Source organism: Crinia signifera, chromosome 7 (assembly GCF_055691185.1).
Source record: "Crinia signifera chromosome 7, ASM5569118v1, whole genome shotgun sequence".
Lineage (NCBI taxonomy): Eukaryota > Metazoa > Chordata > Amphibia > Anura > Myobatrachidae > Crinia > Crinia signifera.
The window spans coordinates 98,576,731-98,591,143 of NC_139223.1; the positions used below are offsets into that span (position 1 = coordinate 98,576,731).

Here is a 14,413-nt window from a genome sequence, read left to right on the forward strand (position 1 = left end):
ATCTGTGGTCAACAGAAGCCAATCTTGGACCTTGAAGCACCGACCGGCCAAGAGATTGGGCGAAGAGAGCCACCACTGCAAAGAAAGCTTGGTCTCTGCTGACAGAGAAATCTTTCTGTGCATTTGCAGGGGGGACCCGACCACTTTGCCAGAATGTTTAGCTGGAATGTTCTGGAGTGAAAGCGGGCATATTGTATAGCTTCAAACGAAGCCACCATCTTGCCCAACAACTGAAGGCAAAGGTGTACTGGGATCAGAGGGTATGTTAGCACCTCCCTGACCAGTTGCTGGATTGCTGTGGCCTTCTCCACAGGCAGGAACACCTTTTGTTCCATCATGTCCAGAATCATGCCCAGGAACACCATTCTTTTGCTCGGGATCAACGAGGATTTTGACATATTCAAGATCCACCCGTGGTCCCTCAGAAGCTGCATGGTCAGATTGAGTGCACTTTTCAACGCCTCTTCCGAACCTGCCTTGATCAGCAGGTCGTCTAGGTAAGGTATAACATTTATCCTTTGAAGCCTGAGAATGGACATCATTTCTGCCATTACCTTCATAAAGACGTGCAGGGCCGTAGACAGGCCGAAGGGTAGCGCCTGAAACTGGTAATGGTCGTTTCCCAGCACAAATCCTAGAAAGATTTGATGTGGGGGCCAAATCGGGATGTGTAAGTAGGCGTCCTTCACATTTATGGAGGCGAGGAACTCCCCTTGTTCCAGACTGGCAATTACCGAACATAAAGACTCCATTCTGAATTTGAAGAAAGGGGTTCAGTGATTTGAGATTCAGAATGGGCCTTACTGAACCTTCCAGTTTCGGGACAAGGAACAGGTTGAAATAGTATTCCTGACCTTGTTCCCGCCTTGGAACCTGTAGAATCACCTTTGACAGAAGGAGTCTGTGAATGGCTCCCTGGAGGAGAATCCGATCCTCCATTGAGGCTGGGAGGGCCGACTTGAAATATCTTCGGGGAGGAGGCCCGGTGAACTCCAGCCTGTAGCCTTGCGAAATAAGACTCCTGGCCCAGGAATCTAGGCATGAAGCATCCCACACGTGGCTGAAGTGTGACAGTCGGGCTCCCACCTAGAGAATGTCTCGTGGTGGGAAGACCCCGTCATGCAGCGGGCTTGGCAGCTGCTGCGGCAGTTGCGGGGTCCTGGTGGCCGGAGGGGTTGGCCTTCATTAATTTGCCCCTTGTGCCTCTGTTGGCATTGGAGGCACCTCTGGCCTTGGGGCGAAATGTGGACCCACGAAAAGACTGCTGGGAAGGACCTGTGAAAGGGAGCTTTACAGCAGTGGGTGCTTTTCTTTGAATCCCCATCAGCAACCCACTGACGCAACCAAAGTGCCCTCCGGGCCGACACAGTCATGGTTGAATTGCGCCCAATTATTTTTGTGCTTCGCAAAGCACCCTTGCTGTGTCTTGAATGTGACGTAGATTGTCACCAATCTGAGCCACAGACATGTCCCCCAATAAACCCTATTGGATTTGTGTGGACCAAGTATTAATTTCCTTGGCCATCCAACAACTGACCAACACTGGGCGTTGAGAAGCCCCGCTGGCCGTGTACATGGACTTGAGCGTAGCTTCAAGTCTTCTATCTGCACCGTCCTTAAGTGTGGATACACCAGTGACAGGTAGCAGTACCTTCTTTGAAAGGCGGGAAACTGACGAGTCCACCACAGGTGGCTCCTCCCACTTTGTACGTCCCGGAGGATCAAAGGGGTATGCGTTAGCAAACCTCCTTGAGAGCTGGAACCTCTTTTCAGGGTTCTGCCAAGCACTCTTGAAAGCATTTTCTAACTCTGCCTGTTCTTTTCTGGGTCATAAAGAAAGAATCCCCCTCAGTGTGTTCCTCCAGAGGGAGGTCTAAAACCTGTCTAATGGCTCTAAGTAAGGGCTCAGACCCATGTGTTGGAGCCTGTTCCTGAACTGTTTCCTGTTCTTCCTCCTCCTCCCCTTGTTCTATGATGTCATCATCCTCAGTATCAGGGGCCATTGCAGCAGCAGGCCTTTTCTGAGGCTGTGCAGGGGGAGGGGTGAGAATATCAACCCTTGCAGACAAAATGGCCAATTACCTCTGTACTTTCTGGGTCTGCTGAGTATTTGTGGACAGCTGGGTAGAGACAGAGTCTAGCAGCGTTTTAATGCTGCTGGCCCATGCAGGTTCCTGATTATCAACCTGCGACCCACCAACCAGTTGTGAGGGTACCCCACTGACCTGAGTGGCCACACCACTTGGCTGTGGTAACATAAACGGCTCACAGGTAACCTGTGACTGTGAAGTTGGTATGAACTTAGTGCTGCATACCATACAGGTCAATTTCTTCACCATGATGAAGCTGCACCTGTACCACACAAAAGCATACACACAAACAGAACAGTGTATTCACACAGTGATATGCAGTATAGGTCAGTGAAGACTCTATATGTCAGAGACTATCTGCAGTGTGTCTTAACTAGCCAGTGGGGTAGAATACAGAGCTATTAGGGGGACCAGTACACCCTTAAACCTTAGCTCACAGATTAGAGAGAGCTGGTTACAACAAACAGTGCTATTCTCATACACAGTGTAAAACAAAGCTAAGCAGCGCTAAATAGCCGTTCAACTTGCTGTCTCTGCCGGCTTTAAGGATCTGAATCCACCACACCACCGAGGAGCTGTAATGGCGACCACAGGGAGCATGAAGAAGCAGGAAGCAGTGAAGGAGCGCGCTCAGCAGAGTCTGGTCCTGCTCTGAGTGAAGCACCGCCCCCTTTACACAGAGCTGGTGCTTCCCATAGATTATACTTGCATAAAGCGTCTTTTTCGGATCACCCATGCCAGTGTAATGGGGGGGTTCGCACGGTCCCTGCGTGAGGGCCGCCGCTACTAAAGCCCGCCATTTTGCCGCACAATCCGTCAGAGTAGCACCTAACAGGCACTCAGAGGCGTACTTACCACAGACGTCTTCAGGCCTGTGCGGCAGCTGGGGGGCTTTCTCACTCAGCGCAGTGCTGGCGGTGACAAGCCCCACTCAGGACAAAGTCCTGCAGCAGGGTCAGCTCTGCACCTTGAAAGGCCGGTGACTGACCCTTCCCCTGGCATTCCGAAGCAGGAAAGCTGCTTAGGTCTGCAAGCAGCGCCCCAAAATAATAAACTAAAATAAAATCTGAAGAAAACTTCTCTAGAACATCCAGAAGCAATGCCTCTCCTGCGGCACATTTTTCTAAACTGACTAGTGGATGGACTTGGAAAAACCAATGTATGTTGGGCGGATGACTAGTGGATGGAGATAGAGGGAAGGAGCCAGTACACCCTCACTGAAACTTTTAATGTGCCTGTCTCTCCTGGGGAGAAACTCTATCCCCATAGTAGTGAAACCAGTATCCCATTGGACGGTAGAGAAAAAATATATTACAAAAGAAAAGTAATTGGTTTTATAGATGTACAGTGTTGTATTTCTTCCTGTTTTATTTATGTGAATAAGACAGACATTTTGAGAAAGACATTTGCACGGGACCTGGCTATTTGGTGTTTTTGAAGCAATGGTAAGAAATTACATCTGCTTTTAAATACAGTGCTTTTAAATACATGATGGAAGCCTATATAAATAGCATTCTAAAAAACATAAAATAACTTTCCTGGGACTGGTCCAATTCAAATACTGTACATAGTCAGTAAATTGAATTCGAAGTTTATGTAGAAAAAAAATCCTCACTCAACTCTAGAACTCACCTGTCTGTTAAGTTTTACAGCCAATATTGTATTCGAGTAGCTGTAGTTGCAGATCTCTGTTCCTTTTTTAAAATGGCAAACTTTAAGCTTACGTGGTGCTTTGAGACTGACAATAGCCACCAGACTGCTCGAGAAGAGCCGTTCCACAATACAGACATCTTCTGTGTCAGCTGTTGGGCAAGCATAGAAAGATAATTTTATTTATTTGAACCATGCAAAATGGTTTTAGAACAATGGTCCATTATTTAAAAGGGTACCTGTTTAGTTTCATGGTGGCAGCATGGCCACCGGCTACTTCCGGGTTGTGCGCTCGGCAAACGATCTAAAATAAACTTAACTCCATGCCAACGTCGATAGTTCATACCCCCACTATTCATGTTGGCATAGAGTTGATTTTAGACAGTGTGGCGAGCCCGCAGTGTGGGCGAGCTAAGCGAGCCCCGCAAGGGGACTCAGACGCACGGCCATGCTGCCGCAGTGAAACTAAACAAGTACCTTTAAATGCTTTACAATGGCAGACTTTATTCAGTACAGTCAGGTTAGAGCAGGGCTCTTGCATATCTTACTTATATAGATCCTTCATATAAACAATGGTATGGCATAACTGAGCTGCCTTTACAAAGCACATGCCACCCCATTCTTCCTCCAGAATTTGAATAATAAAATGATACTTACTGCATTCATATATCTGCTCAAGCTTATCCACAGAGGACAAAGAGAAAAACTTGTAACCAGATTTAATACCAACAGCCAGAGATCTGTAAGTGGAAAAAAGGAAAACATTGTCAATAAATCATTGAAAAACATGCAGATAAATATTTTGTCGTCGGGTAAGCAGTGGTAAAAAAATAAAATACATAACACTGACAAATTAATTTACACCCGATAGTTAATACTTGGTAGAAGAGCTTTAATTCACGCTTAAGGTGCATATACAATGGGCGTTTTTACCCAGCGTGTATGCATAGTGATGATGGGAAAAAAAAAGATGGGCTGAAATTAGTTCAGTGCTTACATAATGAGCGATTTTCGCTCTTCCCAGCAATTTTAGTGAGGTGGACAGCTTGCCATAGCAGAAAGCTGCTGGTAATATCAATAGATAAGCATCGGTGGCCGGAGATGATGCAGGAGCATGCATCAGTGCTCACTGCTCCTCACCAGGCCATACACACTGGGCGGCTTTTGAGCTGAAAGCAGCTCAAACGGTAAACGTGAGCTGCTTTCAGCTCAAAATCGCGTGTATAGGCTTTAACTAAACTAGTCTCAACAGATTTGATATTGGATTATGCCTGGATTCATTCATTACAACAGTCCAGAAACCTTGTTAAATGCCTTTTTGACATTTGTTCAGGGTCATAGTCACTGATAAATTGTCCATAAGCATGCTTTTGGTCGAAGGAAAAACAATCTTTTCTTAGAAAGCTGCATCGTTTCCTGTAAATATAGGAATGGTGAAGACATTAACCTAGAATAATGTTTGGCTTGTTCAGATCTATTTAGACAAATTTTATTCTGAGCCTCATAAAATAAAACTTTCATTGAGTTGGCAACATATGGTGCAAGTTGAAATGGCTGTATTTTGGAATTTAATTTAATAAGCAGCGACTTGAAAAAGTGCGTGTCACCTAGTAGAAAGATACCTTGATATATGTGTTGAATAACTCTCTATAGTGAGTTTGGTACGCTTGTAATTCACCTAAAGTGTTGTCGGATATACCTTTGCAGGTTAACAAGGAATGATAAAACCTATTGTATGCACATATTTTTTTCCATATATTCACAAATCCTGATGGAGAATATAAGGAAGATCAAAAGAAAAGTAAAGAACATTCTCAGAGGAAGAAACCATCTTGATATTAAGGGAAGTACTATTTATATACCATATCTCCAGATCCCAATCTATGCCCATATGAAGAGCACCTAATATCTGAATCTAATTTGTATATATAGAGATTGTTGGGAGAGGCTGGGAGCAACCCGGCGGTCTTGGTACACATCGGTACCAACGACAAAGTGAATGGAAGGTGTGATGTCCTCAAGAAAAAAGGAATTAGGTATGAAATTAAAGGCGAGGACATCTAGGGTAATATTTTCAGAATTTTTACCAGTTCCACGCGCTAGCCCAGGGAGGCAGAGGGAGATCAGGGAGGTAAATGTGTGGCTAAAGGACTGGTGTAGGAAGGAGGGATTTGTGTTCATGGAACACTGGGCGGACTTCTCGGTCAGGCGCCATCTTTTTTGCCATTATGGATTGCATTTAAACGAGGAGGGGGCTGCGGTGCTGGGGGGGGGAAGGATGGTTAGAGGGTTGGAGGAGATTTTAAACTAGGCAATAGGGGGGTGGGGATAGCTAGATACTATCAGACCCATAGTGATAATAGTAGGATTGGGGTCAAGAATCAATTTGGGGGGAGGACAATTACAAACAATGTCCGGGGTACTAATAAGGGGATATTGTGGGTTATTCATGGGGTGCTCCAGGAATATTATGTAATAACAGTAATCTTACCTCATTACAGCTCTTAGGTACAGATGACCTTAGGGTATGGGAAGGATTTAACGACATAGGAATAAGTTTCAAAGCTGTAAATAGGTCGGACAGTGGGAATGGTGGAGAGGCCTGTAGAGAGTCTACTAAAGGGGAGGTGGGTACAAAGAAGTCAGTAAGGAATACAAAAAAGTCCAGAGGAGAAATTCAACACAATGTTAGGGACGCAAATAAAAATAAACATAAATTAAAATGCCTACTGGCTAATGCAAGAAGCTTAGCAGGTAAAATCGGGGAACTTGAAACTGTGGCCACTAGGGACGATTATGACATTATTGGTATTACAGAAACATGGTGTAATGAGTTGCACAATTGGGCATTATGCATGGAGGGATATCCACTCTACAGAAAAGACAGGGAAAATAGAAAGGGCGGGGGGTGTCCCTATATGTAAAAAATAACTTAACATCGTGGGAGAAAGAAATGAGCACAGGAACAGAGGAAGGGCAGTATTCAATGAGAAAAATTCTCCATGTTTTATGGCGAGTTTGTGCTTTTCTCGCGTTGGACGGAGACTGTTGCTCTCAAAAAGCGAGCAACCCTATTCAATGTGCACTTCTCGCCGTCTTGATATTCAAAGTGATTTTCGCCGTGTCTCTCTGTGTAGCAATTCTCCATATTTTCATGGAGAAGTGGAATGTGGACTTTTAAAATAAAAAGTTTTTTGTTTTAATTTTGGTGTCAAAAAAATCAGGAATTTTATTCTGTGAAAGGGCATGCTATTTATATTCATGTGCTTATAGCACATGAATATATATTTAATTTAAAATGAGCCGAGCCGCTCATTAGATATTCATATATTCACTGCACCCGATCATTACATATGCATGATCGGGAGCAGTGAATACACGGTCCCCTGCTGGCACCCCCCGGGGGGCAGCCTGTGCTGCCTGGCTCCCGGGGTGCCCACCTCCCCCCACATACATTCTGGGGCAGGCAGGGAGACTTCCATCTCACTGCCTGCCGCCGTCCTCAGGCTCCCTGCAGCGTCACCTCATACGCTGAATTGGCTGAGACTCGTCGCGAGGGACGGCGAGTCTGTCACATTGAATAGAGTATAAAGTGCCGTGACGGAGAGTCTCCAAACATGGAGAATCTCCGCAAAAACACGGTGAGTGCATGGCGAGCGAAAAAAAACGCTCGCCATGTACGGAGAATATTTTCATTGAATACTGCCCGAAGGCCGTGTGGGCAGAGATAACGGACAATAACAAAAAACCTAATAACAGAATTTTAATAGGGTATGCTATAGACCACCGAACATAAACGAAGGGGACGAGTCTCTTCTTTTAAACCAAATCAAACAATCATCAGATCAGGGTCAGGTATTAATTATGGGTGATTTTAATTTACCTGATATTAATTGGTAAAACGAAAAAAATAAAACAGCAAGAAGCAGTGGGTTCCTAAGCTTACTTAAAGACCAGTTTATCACACAAACGGTAGAAGCTCCAACTCGTAATAAGGCATTATTGGATTTGGTTTTAACAAATAACATAGATTTAGTTTCAAACACAAAAGTAATTGAACACCTAGGGACCAGTGACCACAATATGGTTTCACTGGAAATCAACTTCAGTAAATTACATCATAAAGGATCGACAAAAATACTAACCTTCAGAAAAGCTAACTTCGAATTATTCAGAGAAGCCCTAAAAATAATTGTGTGGGAAACAGTTTTTGAGGAAAAAATACTGAGGAAATGTGGGATACTCTAAAAAATGTACTCGAATCATTAACTATTAAATACATTCCTAAAGTAACGAAAGGTTAATTCAATAAAAAAAAGCCACCATGGTTTGACAAAAAAAGTTAGGTCAGCAATCAACAATAAAACAAGAGCATTTAAATTCTAAAACATTTCTTAAATGAAGAGGCGTACACCAAATACAAAGAATCAAACAAAATTTGCAAAGGGGCAATCAAAGTAGCGAAAAGGGATTATGAAGAGCGCATAGCCACTGAAAGTAATACTAATCCCAATGAATAATAACTAGTAAACATATAATTAAGGACAACATAGGCCCACTAACCGATATCAATAGAAAAAGTTTTACAGGGGACAAGGGAAAAGCAGAACTGTTAAAGGAGTTCTTCTCATCAGTATTTACTAAGGGAGAGCAGACTGTGGAACGCACATATACCACAAATGAGATGAACAAGCCGGACCTCAATATTGAATTTTCTACAGAGGAAATAATATTGAGGCTCAGCAAAATCAAAACAAATAAATCACCTGGGCCAGATGGGATTCATCCTAGGGTACTAATGGAATTAAGGGAGGAATTAGCTTCCCCTCTACAATATATCTTTGAGAATTCACTATCATCAGGAAAGGTACCAAAAGACTGGAGAATAGCAGAGGTAGTGCCATTATTAGCCATTATTAACATCAATAGTGGGTAAACTATTTGAAGGATTTTTAAGAGATGGTATCCAGCAATATTTAGACCTTCATAGTTTGCTCAGTAATAACCAGCATGGGTTCGTGAAAAATCGTTCATGCCAAACTAATCTACTTGGTTTCTATGAAGAGGTTAGCAAAAACCTTGATAATGGAAACGCTGTAGATGTGATTTTCCTAGATTTTGCTAAAGCCTTCGACACTGTACCACACAAGAGGTTGATAAATAAAATGGGATTAGGGGCAAATATCTGCAGATGGGTAGGGAACTGGCTGAGTAATAGAGAACAAATAGTGGTCGTGAACAGTGCCGTATCAAATATGATACCAGTACAAAGTGGAGTGCCACAGGGTTCGGTTCTTGGGACCATTTTGTTTAACATTTTTATTAATGATATTGGGTTACTCAGCAATGTATCCATCTTTGCGGATGATACAAAACTGAGCAGAGTTATTAAATCATCAGAAGATGTCACCACGCTTCAAAATGATCTTGACAATCTAGATGAGTGGGCAAAAAAGTGGAAGATGAGGTTCAATGTGAACAAATGCAAGGTCATGCACCTTGGAAGACAAAACCAGTGTGCTAGTTATAACTTAAGCGAGGATGAATTGGGTAAATCAGAAAAGGATCTAGGAGTCCAAATAGACAACAAACTGGGGTGTAGTGCTCAATGTAATATAGCAACAAAAAAGGCCAACAAAATTCTCGCATGTATTAAAAGGGGCATGGAAACTAGGGATTCAAAAGTAATTATGCCTCTGTACAAATCATTGGTTAGACCACACCTCGAATACGCAGTGCAGTTCTGGGCCCCGCACTATAAAAAGGACATCATAGAATTAGAAAAAATCCAAAGAAGAGCAACAAAGCTTATTAGGGCAATGGAAAATTTAAGCAATGCGGAAAGATTAAACAATTTGGGACTATTTACACTAGAGAAAGACATGCTCAACATGTATAAATAGATTAGGGGCCAATATAAGGAACTGTCAAACACCCTTTTTTTCTACTAGAAAGGAATCTAGGACACAAGGGCACGAGTTTAGATTAAAAGAAAAAAAAATTGTTCATCTAGAAGAAAAAATGTCTTTACAGTCAGAGCAGTCAAACTTTGGAACTCTCTTCCTGGAGAAGTGGTGTTGGCAGACACTATAAATACATTTAAAATAAGGTTGGATAAACATTTATTGGTTAAAAACATCCATGGGTACGAATACTGTAAGTAACATAATCTGTCTTTAAAATATCAGAACATACTATACAGCAAGGGATAAACTACTTTAAACATAGGTTGAACTAGATCAGTGGTGGCCAACCCGTGGCTCTTGAGCCTCATGCGGCTCTCCCCCTTGTAAAGTGAGGCTCCTGCTCCCACTGCTGCCCACCGTCCGTCCCAGTCCCCCCTGCTGCCGGTTCCCTGAATCCCTTCTCCTTCTGAGGGGAGGAGAGCGCGCATCGCGCATCTCTCCTACCCCTTACTGTGCATCCTTGTGACTGGGCCGTCCACCAATCAGAGCTCGCGGGCCAGCAGCCAATCAGGAGCCAGCCAGCGAGCTTTGATTGGTGGACAGCCCAGTCACAGGGAAGTGAGGGGGAAGGAGACGCGTGGAGTGCTGTGCTCTCCTCGCATCAGTGACATGACAGGAGGACTGCAGGGCAACACCAGACTGTCCTCTCCCAGCCCGGCAGCAGCAACAACGGTGAGTGCTGCTGCTGGGAAATTTGCACTGTGGGGGCATAGCAGTCTGTGGCACTGTGGGGGCATAGCAGTCTGTGGCACTGTGGGGGCATAGCAGTTTGTGGCACTGTGGGGGCATAGCAGTTTGTGGCACTGTGGGGGCATACCAGCTTTCTGGCACCATAGGGGCATACCTGGCACCGTGGGGGGCATATGTGTATCTGGCACTATTGGGGGCATATGTATATATGGCACTGCACTATTGGAGGCATATTTATATCACACCCACCCAAGGGGTCAAAATAAACTACGCCCCTTTTTTTGGCGCATGCACCTTCGGCGCGCGCATGATGTCGGCTCTTTACCTTGACTACCGATATTTTTCGGCTCTTTACCTCTGACCGGTTGGCCACCCCTGAACTAGATGGACGCAAGTCTTTATTCAGCCTCACCTATTTTGTAACTATGTAACCATGTTATACTCACTCGATAATTCCTTTTCTTCTTAGAGACCATGGCAGCCTTCACATTGGGATTTCATCCCATTCCTTGTATCTAGACAGGTTACTTTTTCCCAGGCTCTTCCTCTCTTGGTATAAATCCCTGCTCCTCCCCTCCTCTGATGTCTTTTCGAGTGTCTCCTTCCGTAATCCTGGGAAAAAAAGAACACAAGGGAGGGCAAATAATGGCTGCCATCGTCTCTAAGAAGAAAATGAATTATCGGTGAGAATAATCCAATGTTTTCTTCTACGATCGCATTGCAGCCTTCACATTGGGAAATACCAAAGCTAAAAATACAAGGGAGGGCCAAATTCAAGTTCTTGTAAAAAATTTAATAATCTAATACACTATGTAGAACTCGTCATTCAAACCGAGGTGTAGACACGTTCAACTCATAGTGCCTAGAAAACGTATGAATTGAGGACCACGTAGCAGTGTCACACAAATCCTTGATTGAAGCCTTCGCCTTCAAAGCCCATGACATTGCAGTAGCCCTTGTGGAGTGTGCCGTGATGATAGCCGGGACCTCTTTACCTTCCATTTTATACACAAATGAAATGACTTCTCTTATCCACCTCGAAATGGTTTGCTTGGTAGGAGTCAATCCTCTTATAACCCCATCTGGAATTATAAAAAAAACTTGATTTCCTGAATTCTTCCGTTCTTCCTAAATATGTAGTAATGGTTTTTACTACAGCCAAGTTATGTAAAGCTTCCTCCTCCTTATCTTTAGGATCGGGATAGAATGTAGGTAACAAAATTTCTTGATTCAGATGGAACTCGGAGATAACTTTAGGAAGGAAATGTGGATTAGTTCTTAAGACAATCCTATCTGATAAGACTTTCAGGTATGGTTCTTCTGCTCAAAGAGCTTGCAGCTCGCTAACTCTTCTCGCAGAGGTAATGGCAACCAAGAACACCGTTTTCCAGGTTAAATACTTTAGTGAGATATCAGCTAATGTCTCAAAAGGAGGATTCATCAGAGCCTTTAATAACAAATTCAAGTCCCAAGAGGCCACTAGAGATCTTATTGGGGGTCTCATTCTTTTAATTGTGTTGCCAAATCTGATGACAAGCTGTTCTTCTGCCAACTTTCTCTCTAATAACACACTTAAGGCTGAAATCTGTACTTTCAACGTCGAATTGGCCAATCCATCCATAAACCCTTTGTAAAGAAATTGTAAGACTTCAGATGTTGGTGTCACAAACCGTGGGTCTCAGCCCCGTCTGAGACCACGTCCATTACCTTCCCGGTGGTCAGCGTTGAGAGTAAGGCCTCTGGTCGCTGTTAGTGTCTGGCGAGATGTCCCATGTTTGGCTGGTGCTGACCCGTGTAATCGACATGCCGGCACGCTGGACTCCGCGCGTCATGGGCGCCGCCATGACACTTGCGCTCAGCTGACCAGAGGGTCCAATCCCGCTGCTCAGCCAGGGTAACCTCTGACCCACACACCTGCATACCTCTCAGGTATGCTCACTCTTTCCCTGTACTGATTGGTGCGGCTGCAGCTAGCCAATCAGCACTCAGCAAGGGGGATATATTCCGGTCTCTAATCCTCAGTCATTGCCTTGAACTTGTGTTCATCTGACCCCAGTACCTCCTGTGTTCAGCTGTTTCCGAGGCTCCTGGTTATCCGGTCTCCCCGTGTACCTCTCGCAGTTCCTGAAGCACTACCTGGTTTGTCATCCCCAGAAGACTCCTGCCATTTCCACTCTGCAGTCGAGTAACCATTCCTGCGATCATCCTTACCTGGCATACCATCTCCAGAAGCCTCCTGCAGTTACCATCGTGCAGTTGAGTGATCCCATCGACCCCGCTGTCGACATCGGTGTTGACACTTTCGCACTGTGCCTTCCAGAGACTGTTCCACCTGCCAGTGTCTCCAGTGTCAGTATTATTACCATCTCCTATACTCACAGCCTCAGTCCCAGCCTACGTCCAGAGGGCCAGGGCAGAGGGCCGCGACCTGCCTGTCAGACGCAGCTAAGTCCATATCCCCTTGCGGGGGTCCCTGGTGAATACCGCTGGCAGGTTAGACTCCGCGCCTCTGTTTGTGGTCTCCGCCAACACTCTGGTACGCAAGGCCGTGCCCCTGTGCATGTCATACATCAGGCCTCCAGCCTTCCGATACTCAGCGCCCTCCACTGGTCCACCACGGTCAGAGTCGGGAACACAAATGACCCCAGACCTGACAGTAAGTTCAAGGCCGATGGACTCGGCTCAAGACCCAAGTGTGGGACCAGCGGTTCTCCAAAATGTTGCTGCCAGAATGGAGACCCAAGAAGCCACTCAGCAGCAGGTGATTAAATTCCTACAGGATGTGTCCAGCAGGTTGGACACCCTGCAACAGTCCCTGTCGACTTCTATGTCAACCTCTCCCGGAGGATCAGCATCACCAGCTCTACCTTCTCGTCTCCAACTGCCAGCACCCACCAAATACGATGGTGACCCCAAGACCTGTAGAGGGTTTATCAGTCAGTGCCAAATCCAGTTCGAATTGATCCCTCATAACTTTCCTACGGCCAGAATTAAAATTGCATATATTGTGTCATTATTGACTGGCTCTGCCCTAAAGTGGGTGTCACCCTTATGGGAGAGAGCAGATCCTCTGCTAGCAGACTATGACCAATTCATCCAGACCTTTCGCCGCATATTCGATTTGCCAGGTCGACCCGTGTCAGCAGCTACCGACATCCTCCAGATCAAGCAAGGGCTCCGCCCTATGGGGCAGTATGTAATCCACTTTCAAACTCTCGCGTCTGAATTACAGTGGAACAATGAAGCCCTGACAGCTGCCTTCTGGTTAGGAGTCTCTGACCGAATTAAAGATGAGTTGGCATCTCGCGATCTTCCTGACCAATTGGAAGATATTATATCTTTGTGTGTCAAGATTGATCTACGTCTTCGTGAGAGAGGACTAGAAAAACACAAGAAGTTAATTCCCAAAGTTTCTCCCAAGATTCGTTCTGAGTCTCCTACGTGTGAAGAACCAATGCAAGTGGGTAGATCACGACTGACTCCCGAAGAACGTACCCGTAGGCAGCGCAATCGTTTGTGCCTATATTGTGCTGCTCCCAGTCATTTCATTAACAATTGCCCCGAGCGTTCGGGAAACGACCGAGCCTAACCTGTAAGGGAGGAGTCAGGTTGGGTCAAGTGGCGAAGTCTCCTCCAGAATATGACTTTGTTTTGCCCGTATCCTTGGATACCCCTGCCGGTGCCCATTCCAGCACCGCCTTGGCAGATTCCAGTTCAGCCGGGAATTTTATTTCACAAGACCTGGTTACTAAACTGAAGATTCCCATGGAACCGTTAGTTCCACACCTGGCTGTTACAGCAGTTGACGGCAGCAGAATCCCAGGCAGTGAGGTTCGTTTCTGTACCAGCCCTCTCACCCTTAGAGTGGGCATGTTGCATCAGGAGCAGATCAAATTTCTCGTCATTCCCAAATCTTCTTACGAAATCGTCCTCGGTCTTCCCTGGTTCCGTCTTCATAATCCCACCATCAATTGGAAGACGTTACAGATCGAGCAATGGAGTTCTCATTGCCAACAG

At 45.1% G+C, this 14,413-nt stretch overlaps 1 protein-coding gene across 7 annotated transcripts in view; it reads right to left on the reverse strand.

Moving 5' to 3' along the window:
* The window catches only part of WIPI2 (WD repeat domain, phosphoinositide interacting 2), a 474,144-nt gene that overhangs the window by 364,516 nt on the left and 95,215 nt on the right, over positions 1-14,413 (reverse strand). For all 7 annotated transcript variants that reach the window (XM_083153525.1, XM_083153522.1, XM_083153524.1 and 4 more), the window contains exons 2-3: positions 4,398-4,480; positions 3,723-3,892 (exon numbers count right to left, since the gene is read on the reverse strand). In XM_083153525.1, the coding sequence (XP_083009651.1) occupies positions 3,723-3,892; positions 4,398-4,480 (253 nt within the window). The remainder of the gene's footprint in view (positions 1-3,722; positions 3,893-4,397; positions 4,481-14,413) is intronic.